The 15,319-nt window shown below is 44.3% G+C and overlaps 1 protein-coding gene across 1 annotated transcript in view; it reads left to right on the top strand.

The window, feature by feature from the left end:
• Nucleotides 1-367: 367 nt before the first annotated feature.
• The window catches only part of LOC306930755 (uncharacterized protein), a gene marked incomplete at both ends in the record, with an annotated part of 49,475 nt that continues 34,523 nt past the window's right edge, over nucleotides 368-15,319 (top strand). The window contains 6 exons of the mRNA XM_079511850.1: nucleotides 368-450; nucleotides 2,749-2,932; nucleotides 11,281-11,394; nucleotides 11,513-11,580; nucleotides 13,062-13,249; nucleotides 14,402-14,599. Of these exons, the coding sequence (XP_079367976.1) occupies nucleotides 368-450; nucleotides 2,749-2,932; nucleotides 11,281-11,394; nucleotides 11,513-11,580; nucleotides 13,062-13,249; nucleotides 14,402-14,599 (835 nt within the window). The remainder of the gene's footprint in view (nucleotides 451-2,748; nucleotides 2,933-11,280; nucleotides 11,395-11,512; nucleotides 11,581-13,061; nucleotides 13,250-14,401; nucleotides 14,600-15,319) is intronic.

Here is a 15,319-nt window from a genome sequence, read left to right as displayed (position 1 = left end):
GATAAGTAGATTATAGTACAGGCCCGCTTACCCGCAGACACACGGTCCTCATCCTGCTGATTATCAATGCAGAGGAGTCTAGACATTATGAACAATTGTGCTTTTACCAACCAAAAAAAAAAAGAAGAAGACCCTTCAAAGTGGGTCAATGGATGGCATGTCGGCGAACGGTACATAAACGGTACAGAAATGCTCCTACGTTACAAAAATCCACTCACTCAGTCAAAAGCACACACTGCCAAGCCTCACGTCGTGTGTGTGTGTGTGTGTGTATGTGTGTGTGTGTGCGTGTGTGCGTGCGTGTGCGTGCGTGTGCGTGCGTGCGTGCGTGCGTGTGCGTGCGTGCGCAGGTGAGAATGAGCTCTCCATGTTGCAGCAGACCTACTTGCGTCTGGGGGCAGCCAGGAGAGCAGAGGAAAGGGAAACCCAGGAGATGATTCGCAGACAGAGGTGCTGTTCCACATGCTTTAGTGTATACAGGGTTGTTCCACATGCTTTAGTGGATACAGGGTTGTTCCACATGCTTTAGTGGATACAGGGTTGTTCCACATGCTTTAGTGTATACAGGGTTGTTCCACATGCTTTAGTGTATACAGGGTTGTTCCACATGCTTTAGTGTATACAGGGTTGTTCCACATGCTTTAGTGGATACAGGGTTGTTCCACATGCTTTAGTGTATACAGGGTTGTTCCACATGCGTTAGTGTATACAGGGTTGTTCCACATGCGTTAGTGTATACAGGGTTGTTCCACATGCGTTAGTGTATACAGGGTTGTTCCACATGCTTTAGTGTATACAGGGTTGTTCCACATGCTTTAGTGTATACAGGGTTGTTCCACTGCACATACTGTATTATAGGCCAGTCAATCTAAGCTAAAAAAATCACACCCGTGTGAACTGAGTGGTGTAAGGTCTTATATAGACTGATCAGCTGTGGTCTGACGTAATGTATGACGTAATGAAATCACACCCGTGTGAACTGGGTGACCATAGAAACCATGCTCATTTTTTGGTACGAACAGACAGACAGACAAACTAACAAAGCCAGTTGTAGGAAAAAAAGGGCGTGAAGAAGAAATTGCAATACTAATCGTTCAAGATTTTCTTTTTAAGTGGTGCAACCACTTTCTTAAGTATAGCTTTGTGTGTGTGTGTGCCTGCCTGGCTGGCTGGCTGGCTACCTGTGTCTGAGCACGGAAATTGCATTTGGTCGGTTTTCAAAACCAAGTGTCACTGTTGTGCAGCCTAACACACACATAGATATACAGTTAATATAACTGTATATCTGATGATTTCAGGCGTATCAGTACAGTACAGTACAGGCCAGGGACCCCCACACGGTAACTCTGTCATTTCTCAACCGTTTCGGACGTGGGGCGGCTCACCGGAACAGGCCCGGCACCCTGTGCGCGTTCCTGCGGGTCTGTAAGTTCCGGGGACCCCCACACGGAGCTGCACCACTTACATCACACGGGTGTGATTTTTTTTTTATCCTTAGGGTCATCCAAATAACATATTCAAAATTGTCAATGAAATATTTAGTTGATCATGGTAAATTCAGGGGTTGAAAGTTGTACAATTATATAAGGCAAAAAAAAGCTTTAAGTAGCATGTGATGTATCAAACTAGGGGGTCTTCATGATTCTGAACCCAATCCAAGCATTAGTTTTGTATGAAAAACACTCCTTGGGCCATAGCCACTTGCCCAATTAATGTGCCCAAATGTGATGACCTCATCACATTTATTTGAGGCTTGATTACTGTAATTCCCTCTATGCGGAAATTGACCAGTCAGTCCTCACTCCGGCGCTTGCAGCTGGTGCAAAATGCAGCTGGCCGCCTCCTGCAGGCAAGAAAAACGCTGGTCACACATCACCCTGGTCTTGTTCTGGCTCCCTGTGCATTTTAGAAGTCATTTTCAGCTTTTATCGTTTGTTTTTACGTCCCTTAACGGCCTGGCTCCTCCGTACTTTCCTGAACTCGTACTCTGGCACACCCCAAGTAGAACCTCGAGGTCGGCTAATCAGTTGCTTCCGCCTGTGACCGACCGAGCATTTTCATCATTGGAGTCTTTTAGACACACTTATTTTCCTTGGCCTTCACTCTGGCCATCTCTGTGAGAATGAGATGTAGTGTGTATATCACAGATTTTTCTGTTGGCATTAAAATGACGAATTAAACATATGAATAGTGCAGGCAGAAGGCACAATCCACTGTTAATTAGGCTGGCCATAAGCCAGTTAAGCACGGTGTATATAAAGCACAGATTTATTTTCAAATATTAACCCTGGAGAAAGGAATGAAACGAAGTCTTTTTTTTGTTATGTGTTAACCTCACAATGACGTTTAGCCAGAATTGACTCATTATTCAGGTACTGTAAGTTCAGCAATGACTGCAGTGAATGGCCAAAGCTGTGAATAGACGTTGCTGCCAAAGCTGTTAAGTGTCAGTCTCCCACGCTCTCCTTTTCAGAGGCTCTGCTCTCTGAAAAGTGAAATCCCTCTATTTCAATGCCTTTTCTTAACCCGAGGCTGTGAAATGTGATTTGTCTATGAGCGGTAGATTTTCCAAGATTTTCCCTTGTTGTTGATTGTGAGTGGATTGGAATGGATGTTTCTCTTTATGATAACCTTGAACCTCAGTCATCATTTTACAGTGCCTTGGCTTGTGGGCACCTTACTTGTAACCACTTACAATAATAAGACTCAACATCTCAAGGTTTCCGTGCCATTCATCGTTTTCTCTAGTCAGCTGATTTGCTCCCTGAGTGAAGAGAAGGAGGAGCTTCTGACCTCACTGGCCGGCGTTTCAGCCAGAAAGACAGAGGATCGTCGTCTGTCCCAGATCATTCGTGCGCTGCACCTCCACGATGGTGAACTCGGTGACCTCATTAGTCAAGAGAACACCACACAGGCCTGTCTTCAGAAAGAGGTGGGTCTTCCAATCATCATCATCTGCTGCATTATGAACATTTGATTGCAACTACTGCTGATGAAACTAAGTGGGTTCAATGTCAGCACTGTATGACATCCAATGACCTAGAGCAGTGGTTTTCAACCAGTGGTCCGGGGACCACCAGTGGTCCTTAAGGGGGTTCCAGGTGGTCCCCCAGCTAAATGATGGAGGGTTGGTAACCAAATGGACCCTTATAGATCTTTAACTCTTGAAAGCGTAAAATGAAAAATGAACCCGATGACCCGTCCATTTGGTTTAAAGTTCATTTTACGTCATTTTAAAGTTCATTTTACGCTCTCAAGAGTTACATTATTGTTAAACATCTGCATTACTTAATTTACAAGAAGTCTACACAATTAGAGAATGTAGAAGAATTGTTATTTTGGTCAACGTTTGCCAAAATCACAGAGTTGTGGACAAAATCATATCCAACGACAACAAAATATTCTAAGACAAAGTGTGAGGCTAATGTCAGTCAAATGAATAAATAATGGGCCTTGATGTGAAATAGGTTGAAAACCATTGACCTATACCGTATGTTTGTCCGAGGTGAGCTCTTGATGTGTAGAACGACCTGAGGATGCGTGGGCAGGTAGATGTAGTCTCTCACCACCTGGTAGATGCACCCTGGGAGATGTAGTCTCTCACCACCTGGTAGATGCGCCCTGGGAGATGTAGTCTCTCACCACTTGGTAGATGCGCCCTGTGACCGCAGCAATTGGAAACGCAGCAGGGACCTTATCAATGTGTTCAATTCATAAACTATAGCCTACACAGTGAAATCTATGGTGTTAAAATTACGTCACGTGCATATACGCACGCAGTTCTTTTGGGCATGGAGGAGGCACAGCGCTGAGCACATTGAGAACAGAGCACAAAAGTTTATCGAGATGAAAGTCCCTACTCCCCAGTCCCCACACAGTGACAGCACTCCATGTTTACGCACAGAGACAGACAGAATATTCTGTAGGCTACACTGCAGTGTTTTTATGTTTCCTTAAGCAATTGATAAATGTACTTGTCCTCATTTCGACCAGGGCTTCAGTCTCCTCATTCGACCACGTCTATCCTTTATAGCTCTATGGTCTATCCACGGTAACGGGACATTTTTGTGCTGCGTAAAATATGCCTCCGTCTCCAACTGTGGTTAGCTCCTCACCCGCCACATTGTTTGCTTAATTTCCTTTATTTGCTGCGGATTGCATTCCCACCTGCACCGAATCGTAATCAAGTGCGATTGGAAGCGAAGCGAAACCCCCGTTTTTGGTCGAAGTAGAATGCGGTTCTTTGATGCGCATTATGATTTGAATGATGCTTCAAACCTGCCAAACGAAGCGCAATTTCCGACAATGTGTAGCAGGATTCGTTTTAATCGCAGTAAAGCTTTCTGGTGTGAATGTCACCTTACTTGGCCTGCATGGGTGCCTAAATTAAATTGCTCTGGGACCATGTCTGTCCCCCAGGCCAAGAGTTTGTGACCTTAAGGCCTCAAACAATTGGCCATCCACAGATTACAGCAGTGACGTAGACTCCGTGGGGGCGGCGGGGCTCGAGCCCCCATGCGGAGTTAGACCTGAATATATGGAATATATATTCGCCTCGGTCCGTCCCGTTTGTACCGCGCCAGGTCGCGCCGCGACCGTTCGCGCAATTCTCGTCTTTGCATTGACTTTGTATGCAATCGCGCCGCTCTAACCATCCAAGTCTGAACGCACCTTAACACCTCTTTTGTCCTGGCCCGGGGGCAGGGGGGTGGACCGCGTTGCCTGTCAGATCAGGCATTCCCCATGACGATTATAAAAACATTTCGTCTCTGGATTAGTGTTTCATCAATTCTTTTTTTCAAGGCTGTTCAAGATCAAATTCAAATGCATTATATTATTTTTCAAATGCATTTTACCCCCACCACCACCTATCTTAGATGTCAGCCCTTCGACTCTCATTGTCCCAAGAGTTTAAACATACAGACAGCAGAATGGTTTTGATCCTTTCCACTCGGAGTAGGTATAGGGGGAAGCACTGCATGCCTACAAAAACAGCAGCATTTCAAGTCATCACCCATGTAACAATTAGATTAAAAAACAATCTGCCAGTGCTTATGGGATAATACTGAGGTTAGGGCTCCCTATACTAAGAGCACATTGAAATGGAAATCCCTCTGCTCCAAATTCAGCTTTCCTTCAGCAAGGCAAAAATAACGAGGTGGTTCACATTAGGCCAGCAAAGCTATAATCATGATTCATGCAAATAGAAACATAATTAGAGGATGTAATAATGTTGAAACTGTGGGAATTGTGACTTTCCCAAGGAGGTGTGCACTTTTATTGGTTTCAAGATGTAATGCGCTTAGAGACGCAGTGCAACTCATAGTAATAGTTGAAGTACTATGTCAATAGAGCGTCGCAGTCCCGCCCCCTTTCATGACGACGCCAGGCCCAGGAAATAATTCCCAATGCATTTTTCCCATAGACATTTCAAAAAGTATTTAGTTGTAACGTGCCTTTTTTTTCTTCTTTCTAATTATTTGTTCGACCCAAAACAAATTGTTTGTTGTCATGATTTGTCACAACTCCAGTTGGCTTTGTACGACTCTTTAAAGGTCTTTAAATAAATTAATTTTGAAATGTCTATGGGAAAAATGCATTAAGAATTATTTCCTGGGCCTGGCGTCGTCATGAAAGGGGGCGGGACCGCGACGCTCTATATGCATGTTGGACTACGGTGGGCATCTTGGTGCAAGAGATCTACTAGACATCTGCCATCTTGTGCCAAGCCAGTGGATGCCACCATCACCTTCAAGTCTTATTACAGTAGCCATTCATGGCATTAACATTATGTTCATAATGTTGTTAAGCTAGGGCAGTGGTTTTCAACCAGTGGTCTTTGAAGCAGTTCCAGGTGGTCCCCAGCTAAATGATGAGTTAATTGGTAACCAAATGGACCCTTAATAAATGCTTTGCCAGGTCGTACAAAGTACTCATGTCAATTTTGCAGAAGAGGTCTCACTGTCTGTGAGACGGTGAGACCTCACAGACAGTGAGGTCTGTCTTGTGCTTTGTGGTGTCGATTATGGGCTTGCAGGTCGTCCTTTATTTGCCACGGATACACCCTCTAATATTTCGCTGTAATTAATAATGACTTTCTTCTTCTTCTTCTTTTTTACCCCCCTTGTGCGCCCATTTCAAAAGTAGGCCATCGTTTGAAATGTTTACCCTTCACTCACTATTGATTCCCACTGGCAGCTTTGGCTTTGAAGAAAGTAAACTGTCTGAAGTGAAATATGAAATATGTAAGGTTAGATCTTGGTACTGCGTTTCTGATGTTCGGGGCAGTAATTTCCCGAGCGTCGACTGTGGATATTTATAGCAACACGGGTCGGGTCATGCTTGGAATTTCAACGTTGAACATCAAGGCCTAAACGATGAGAAACCCTTATCCTCCTGTTAACACAGATCGCAGAGAACTGTCCTAAGACCAACCTTTTTAGATTTGATTTATTTTTAACCCGTTAAGACCTGATGCCGATTCTACAAATGCCTTCTGAATCACGTAGTTCTCACACTTTGAAGAATTTTCAAAAATGAAGGAAAGGAAGTGACGTGCTGTGAGCTTGTAGATAATGCTACTTTTGAATAGCCAACGCTAAAATCTATTGTAAACCGACACGGATACTTTCCTCATGGTTTTAATGCGTTCACCATTTGAATTGATTGTGGGTTCTTACTTATCAGCATTTATGTGACAATTACGTCATCAGTATTATGATTAATTTAATCTATCAGCATTTTGAACCTGCACTGTAGAAGGCAACAACTTTTTCCATGTTTGCCTACTTGTACCTACTGCCTATACTAGTACCTCTTTGGCACTTTTAATCCCAAATACAGGTGCCTTTTTTATGAACTCTGTTGCATGTATGCCTTGATTTATGAATGTATCCGCTGAACCTTATTAATTTCCTACCCACGTCCAATCCGTAAAATGAAAGACTTAAAGGCTTTTCTTCCTGCAGATCCAGGATGTACAGAAGAGGATTGACAAGGAGAGGAAAGGGCCAGCTTCCAAACAGGACCTTAACAGGAAAATTCAGCAGCTAACCACACATCTTGCAAAGGTTTATGCTTTGTGTGCATCTTTTTCTGTCACGTTCTCTTCATCTCATTGGTTTTCAACCGTTTTCATATCAAAGTCCACTATTTATTCGGCATTTGAGCCACGGAACATGCATGGCCTCGGATGAGATTTAGCCTCTCGGACCCAAAACGTAGAATTATGTTGTTGTTGTTGGATACGATTTTGTCCACATTTCCATGCTGTATTGATGTGGTACCACAGGTACGTTCCCTAATTGTGTAGACGTCTTGTAAAAGTAACGCAAATTTTACTCAAGGGTTAAAGCTATAATAAGGGTCCCTTTGGTTACCAACTCTACATCATTTACTACTGGGGACCACCTGGCAGGAATCCCCTCAAGGACCACTGGTTGAGAACCACTGCTTTGTCTCCACCAGGCCAAAGGCATGCGGAGAGAGTATGTTTTGCACTCCGTCCGTGTATGTGAGTCCGTCCGTCCGTGTGAGTCCGTCCGTCCGTGTGTGTGCGTGTGTGCGTGCGTGCGTGCGTGCGTGCGCACGTGCGTCTGTCCGTTACCAGCTAATCTCCGCCAAATTTTGCACAAACACTGTATATTGCAGTCACTGTACCGCACTCGCACTGTTGTGACAAAAAGTGAGTTGAGCCAGAAGGCAAAGCTAGCTTTCTGTCTACCGAGCAATCTTCACCTATGGTCATGAAGTGTGGGTCATGACCGAAAGAATAAGGTCGCGAATACAATCGGCCAAAATGAGTATTCTCCGACGGGTGGCTGGCATCTCCCTTAGAGATAGGGTGAGCAGTTCAGTCACTTAATTGCTCTCTTCTTTATCCACGTGTGGGGAATGGGATACACAGGAGAGTTGTCATGGTTTCTTTAATCCTTCTTATATTAATTAGATTTGAGCTTTGCTAGTTTGCTTTCACCTCGTTGAGGTCAACACTGTTGTCGGGATCCGTGATCGTGATATAAAGTATAATTGCACGCCGGTGTTATCATTCAAATCAGCGCAAGGCAAAACCATGCAGGACGGGGCTTGAATTGTGTGGTAAGTCTTGCGCTGCTGATCTTAAATCAGCATAATCATCACACGTAACACAGCCGTTCGTGTCGCTGCAACACTAACCTGATCCTAGGTCAGCCTAAAATGATCACACTTGATTCAGAACTTTTTTCCCGTTTTTCTCCTCCGTAGCTGCGGAGCATGAGCGCACATGCAGCGGACAGAGAGAAAGAGTATAGCCTCAGTCAGACTAGGAAACACAATCACACACTGAATATTTTATTAACATTTGCAACAACAAAAAAAAGCACAGACAGTTCACACACACACAGTACTGCCTATCGAGGGGGATACGTCCGATTCCGACCCGGTCCGAGTGATTACGTTAAAACACGACTCCGACCCGAGCGGGTCTCGGGTCAACTCGGGTATTTTCGGAGTCGGGGGACCCGGTGAAGAGCTCTACTTGGAACGTCTTTGGATCCCCCAGGAGGAAGTCACTAATGTTGCTCTGGAGAGGGAAGTCTGGAGCTCTCTGGTGGAGCTGTTGCCCCCGCGACCCCACTACGTATAAGCGGTTGAAGATGGATGGATGGACACTCCCTGGATGCCAACGATGAACTTCTGCCCCAAATTTTCCAGAACGGCCTGTTATAGCGCCACCAGGAGGCCGACTTTTGAAAAACACATTTATATTACTACTCCAGATTCTGTCCAAAAATCCTGCAAATCGTTAAACACTATCTCTATAGTTATGTGTTCCTAATTGGCTAACATTGGCTTTCAAAGTTTGCAGGATTGGCCCGTTTTGAACAAAAAGCCTCAAATCATGAACGGACCGTGCAATTTACGTGAAATCTTTCACACACTTTCCTACTAGGCTGAGGAATATATCCCACCCTTTTCACATTGGCCTGTTATAGCGCCACCAACAGGTGGATTTTTGGAACAAAATGCCTCAAATCATCCAATTGCCATCCAAGGCGTAAGAAGAAATGGCACCCTTTTCACATTGGCCTATTATAGCGCCACCAGGAGGCCACAACCTGACCTACCCTGGTGGAGACCTGTGCCCCGAAGGGCACTTTTTCTAGTCTCATTCTGCTTCATCTCCGATGTGCTGTACTTCCCAAAACAGAGTGTTTCCCAAACAGAGTGGGAGTATGTTGTTCCAGGGACTACCGTAAGCAAAGATTTGAGTTAAAAGCGTTTGCTGTGAAAAGATATATATTCAAAGATTTGCATGCGCTGTACAATCTCGCTATGAGCTTGTAGATCTGCTATTTTTCAACAGCTAAAAGTTTAAAATAATGGTTAAAGTGGTTAAACGCTGAAGCGACACAGATGTGTTCCCATCCTAAATGGGTTAAAGGTTTCATGACATACTGCTTGTTTTACAAAACATTGAAAGTCTTTATCGTGGTCCTTTTTTTGTGTTCTGGAGCCTTTTCAACTGCAATTAAAAATATATATATGCCTGCATGTGTTGCTGTTGAGGGATTTTGCCTGTCAATCATCCCCTCTCCTTGTTTTATTTTATTTTATGTTCGAAGGCTGAGACTGCTTCCTTAATAGACCATGATGCATGTCAGGTGTACGTAAAAAAAGAAGAAAGAATGTCCACACATCATCAAAAACAGACAAACAGTAACATGGTATCTCGCTGTAACACAAAAGACAAGAGACATGGCTGTTTGTGTGGCCTTTCAATCAGCCCAGTAGTGCTGCAGCTTGTGGTCCTAAAACCCAGAAGTGGCTCTGCAAAGGGTTTTTATTTTAATTAAATTAATTAATTAGTAAACAAGGCACATTTGACTCATGTTGTCATTATGTTGAAACATCAATTACACAATACTATCTCCACCTTGAATTTTGAAGCTGCTATATATTATGTTCTCTTTTTTTCTCCTTTTTTCTACCTATAAAGAGATTGTTTGGTTAGAGAAATGCTATAACATCTGAATATGGAGATTGCAGAGATGGTCTTATTGAGCAAAAATGTGAGTCCTTGGTTACAGAGAGGTTTACTTTCTTATTCGTGGCCATAATCCATGCACAGCAAAAAAAAAAAAAACCTAGGTGTGCAGAGTTACTTCAGTAAACATTTCACACAGTTATAGTGCCTGCTGCACCGGCTCACATCTTGACCTGCGCCACAACAAACAAACTCCACTCCACCTCACTGCTACTTTTGTCCTAAAGGCTAGTGACTACTTGAAAAGCAATGTACCGTACATGTGCATCATTTCACTGTTCAAGGACATGCTGAGGGACCGTTAATAGCTGGGATGGCTTTCATTGAAACATTCTGTTCCAATTCTCTTCCTCTTACTATTCATTGTCAATGCCTTTTAAGGGCTCTTGACCTCAGGGTAACGGGAACGCATGATACTGTAATGTATAGCAGACATTTTAGTGCCGCGGCGTCAACAAACGCACCCTTTGAAACGGTATTATTTCAATCTCATTTCCGGTGTGAGTGTACTCATAATAACAACCACACTATAGTGTGTAGTAGGCCACAGTTGACACAGCGTTTGAGTGAAAGATTACAAATCTCTTGCGGAATTTATATATTTTGTTATATATATTCTGTAATATCTATTTGGCAGATTATTAACGCTTATACCGGCAGTATAAGTTAATAATTGGTATAATACCGCCATTGGCTGAAATCTACTTCAATTAAAGCTCTTTATTTAATAAAACCGTCAACACCATTGCCGTAGATTAATGGCAATTGCGCTTTTATAGCGCTTTCGATCGATCAAGTCATAATGCTACTTACGTTAGCACCGGGTTGCTAGCTGGTGCTCTCAATAACACAGGATCGCGGCATTAAAATCATCGTGGCCATAATCACCCATTCTATCTGTTTCTTTCAATCGCCTGTATCTCCTATTCCTTGTCCCAGATGGCATTTTTGGTCAAAACAAGGTTTATTCCAGGGCCCAGAGCAGACGATGCGATCCTTCTGCATCATGTTAAAGCAGCACCCGCGGCAAACATGGAACGATACAGGATCGTCACACACCCAACATAAGTTCACAACATCCGGTCTAGATTTTTGGCTCTTCAAAATAAGAGCTGAACAGGGAAAAATGCTGGTGTGAATTATAGCATTTGTCAATAAATACTAGCGCTGTTAACAAGGAATCCAAGGTGGCTTCATTTTTAAATCGAAAGAAATGGCCTAATCTAGTAAAATCTCCTTTCTGGCACCCCCAGGCCAACGGCAAGTTAAGCACCTTGATGTCCACAAATGCCAGTCTCCGCGGGGACATTGAGACCATGAGAGGAGAGAAGGACACATTTTTGCATTTGCAACGCAAACTCCAGAAGGTGAGAGAAACACACCGCTGCAATGTAATTTCCCTACTATTGTGTCTGGATTGTGTTGAGATCTTGCAGAAGAATCACTTACGATTCAAGAACTTCACCATGTATTCTATTAATGCAGGAGTTACTCTCTGCACAGCAGAGGAAGAGAAGAGTTTTGGATGAAGCCATTGAACACATTGATACTTGGTAAACCCCCAAACGTTTATTGTTCTCTTGTTTTTTACTCTTTACATTACAACCCTTGACTTGCCTTTACAGAGCTATCAAATGTTTATCTAGGCATTACAGTATATTGTAGTTGGCATTGAGCAGGCACGGAAGTCAAGCTGCGTCCAATGCTCATTCACACTCCAGTCTCATACATTCTCAATTCTATATGGTTCGATCTAGGCTAGGGCTATTCAACTAGATTAGTCCCGGGCGTCATAACTGTTGAATGATTGTGTGTGTGTGTGTGTGTGTGTGTGTGTGTGTGTGTGTGGGGTGCGCACAGCATGCTCGCATTGCACGCACGCAGTGTGTTCTCATTTGTGCTTAAACATGAAGATTGATGTATATATAATGCATTTGTGTACAGTAATGAGCAGGATAATATGTCTATTTGACAGTGCATAAACTTAATTGCCTTGACATTAACGAGCAACGAGCACCAGCTGAACCACGCACGCACGCACGCACGCACGCACGCACGCACGCACGCACGCACGCACGCACGCACACACACACACACACACACACACCCTCTGCAGTGCTCTGGAGTCTGTCATTTCTCTCCAAAAGCCCTGGAGTTTGATTGAATATGATTAAGGATTACTGTGATTTAGTAATATCACACTTCATATGGCATTTCATTAGCCCTCAAAAAACAAAATGTAATTATTTCATGGGCCACACGGGGGCGCCCTGCAGGCCGCCAGTTCAGTGCCCCTGATCTAGGCTGTCATTCTAAGCACTTGTTCATGCTACAACTACATGCTCAGTATAGCTCACCGTCACCTCTATTGCAGTTGTCAGTGATCAAACTCCCTCCACCTCCCCAGCCTCCTACCTCCTACCTATACTTAAGGTCAGCGAACATGCGTTAAGGTTGGCAAACATGTGCTGCTCCGTGCTATTGGTTAGGTTAGGATTTGAGCCAGTAGGTTGTCGTTGTCACTGTCAGACCAATATCTGGTCGGAACTTAGTTCTGCAGTGTAATCTTAAGTAATGCCACTAAAAGGGTTTAAATGTTGTTGTCATGTCCAAGTAATAAGTGTCTTTAGACTCTGCTTCAGGGGGGTTGTTAGGGGGGTTGTTATCTCGTAGTATCACAGGAGTAGAGAGAGACCACTGAGAAACCAACCTTCTGCCTTCTTCCTTTATTTTGTTTTATTTTTAAGTTATATTTTTGAGTGGTGCAAACCACTCCAACAACCAGCTTTGTCTGTATGTTTGTGTACCTGTGTACGTGTCCGTGCACCTGTGTACGTGTCCGTGCAAAGGTGAGCATGGTTACTATGGTTAGTGTGTGACGTCACTGACATAGCTGATCAGACTATATAAGACCTTGCACCACTCAGTTCACACGGGTGTGATTTTTCTGGCTTCTCTTGCCTTGATTCAGTGTGTCCTCCTATAGCAGCTGTTTGCTAGCATTATAGACGCACTATGTCTCCTTTGCTCTTAGGGAGGAAGCTCACGAGGGAGCAAAACAGGTAAGCGATCAACGGACGAAGGACGAGGAGAATCACGCCGGTGAGGCTTGGGAGCTAAGCCGAGACCTCTGCCATGCTCAGAAAACGGAACAGTTCCTGTCGGAGAAGACCAAAGCCAGGGAGCACGACAAAGAATTCCTCAAAGCCAAGGAGAGGAGAGGTGCACGTCCTCGCTGTGTCTAAATTACCTATATTATCATCTACCCTATACCGTATAGGTTTAGGTTACATGAAGAGGGTTACTTTGCCTCTGTTGGAATGCCACAGTCATTACTGGCTATCTGATGTCTTCATTGGCTGCGACCCTCATGGCTTTGTCAACCTCACAAAAGCAGTGTCGTCCAATCATGTACAGTAGTATTGACATTAATAATTATTATTGCATTGACGTGGGGAAATGCTTCTCATTACACAATCTGCGGTATACAGTCCCGGACAGTGCACATTAATCGCACCATTTCATTTCCACGGGTGGCCATGGCCCTCCCATGTCGCCTTCACCTATCTTGATCGCCTTTATCAGTGATGGGAAAATTATACGTCTGATTGAACGGGCCAAGTAAGTGAAAGTGAAACCACCCCCCCCCCCCTCCTATTCAACAGACAGAAGACCTTATTACTAATGGCCACTGTGTTATCTGTTTATACACACGCATTGCTGTAGTTTTGATGACTACTCCCGATGGCCTGTAGCCTAAACGGGCCTGTGATCTGTGTGTTATTCCTCATTTCATCAAGTGTGGGGTCCACACAGAAGCCTGTTATACGTTTCATATAGGGCCTTGTTACAGTAGGCTATGTGGTAACACTAAATCCTACACGCAGGAACATAGAACACATGAAGTCTGCACTGGCAACTGTAACTATAATAGACACGCACTCACGCACACACTCGTACACATTTGACAGTCTCAACAGTCAACTGGATATAAAACCATTATAACTACTCTAACCAGCATAAAGAGATACTGATCGCCTCACCAGCCAGTATATACAGTAGCTGTTCCCCCCCCAGCAATATGCCTGCAAACCAGCCCGACTAACTACAAAGGGGCGGCAGTGGCTCAGGGGTAGAGTTCGAACCCAAGCTTCCCCAGAGTTGGTGTCGAAGTGTCCTTGAGCAAGACTCTGAACCCCTAATTGCTCCCGTATATGCTGGTTGGTGCCTTGCATGGTTTCCTCCACCATGGGTGTGTGAATGGGTGTGTATGAATGGGTGAATGTAATGCACAATCTATGTAAAGCACCTTGGCTGAAGGCGCTATAGAAATGCACCATTTAGTTTACCATTTAGAAAGGTGTCCTCTTTTAGAACTGCAGGAGAGGGAGACTCGCGTGGAGCAACGGGTGCAGCTGAACCGCTATGAGTCTGCGGTGGAGAAGATGGAGGAGTCTGTGAAGCGTCATCAAGGCACAAAGAGACGACAGGCCAGGAGCCTGGAGGCCACGCCGACCCTGTGCATCACCTCAGAGGAACGCTCCTCCCCCCACCCCCCGCTGTGGGAAGCTGGTAAGATCACCTGTAGCAGTGGTTCCCAAACGTCTTCATGTCAAGGACCCCCAAATTGACACCAATTAGCCCGCAGACTCCCATTTGAAGAGATAAGCCAGGGATCCCCATAAGAGAAGATTTGTACGGCTTTAGCAGTGATTCTCAACCCGTTTATTTTCAAGCACTCCCAGTTTGACATGCAAAATTAACATGCGGGGTCTATGGACCCCCCATGTTAATTTAACTCTGCGAGTGTACATTTGTAACAGTTACAGACCCATACGGGTCCATTTGGTTCCAAACTATCATTTAGCTGGGGACCCCCTGGAACTCCCTCAAGGACCCCTGGGGATCCCCGGACCCCACTTTTGGAACCACTGATATACTATACTATGTTGGTCGAGCGCATGAATTATTATGCAATCACCTTTACCTTCTTTTTTGGATAAGAATGTTGTTGTTTTTTGGTGAGATTCTGGTATCTGTGGCTGCTCACCATGCCCTTTAATCAATTACCAATCAGGAGAAGGAGGGGGAGGGAGGGAGAGAGAGAGTTGTGATGTCTCCCTGACAACCAACCAAATTGAGTTTCTTGAGTACCGTGCCCGACTCGGACCTTGATTGCTCCAAAACCAGTAATCTTATCACTTTATTAAATTTAATAAAAAATAACAAGGAAATCGCTCAAATTGAGTGTCCTGCAAGTGGATGCACGATTATCATCATCGGTGTAGATAA

This window comes from Electrona antarctica (assembly GCF_951216825.1).
Source record: "Electrona antarctica genome assembly, chromosome: 10".
Lineage (NCBI taxonomy): Eukaryota > Metazoa > Chordata > Actinopteri > Myctophiformes > Myctophidae > Electrona > Electrona antarctica.
This window is presented reverse-complemented; position numbering and strand designations above follow the sequence as displayed.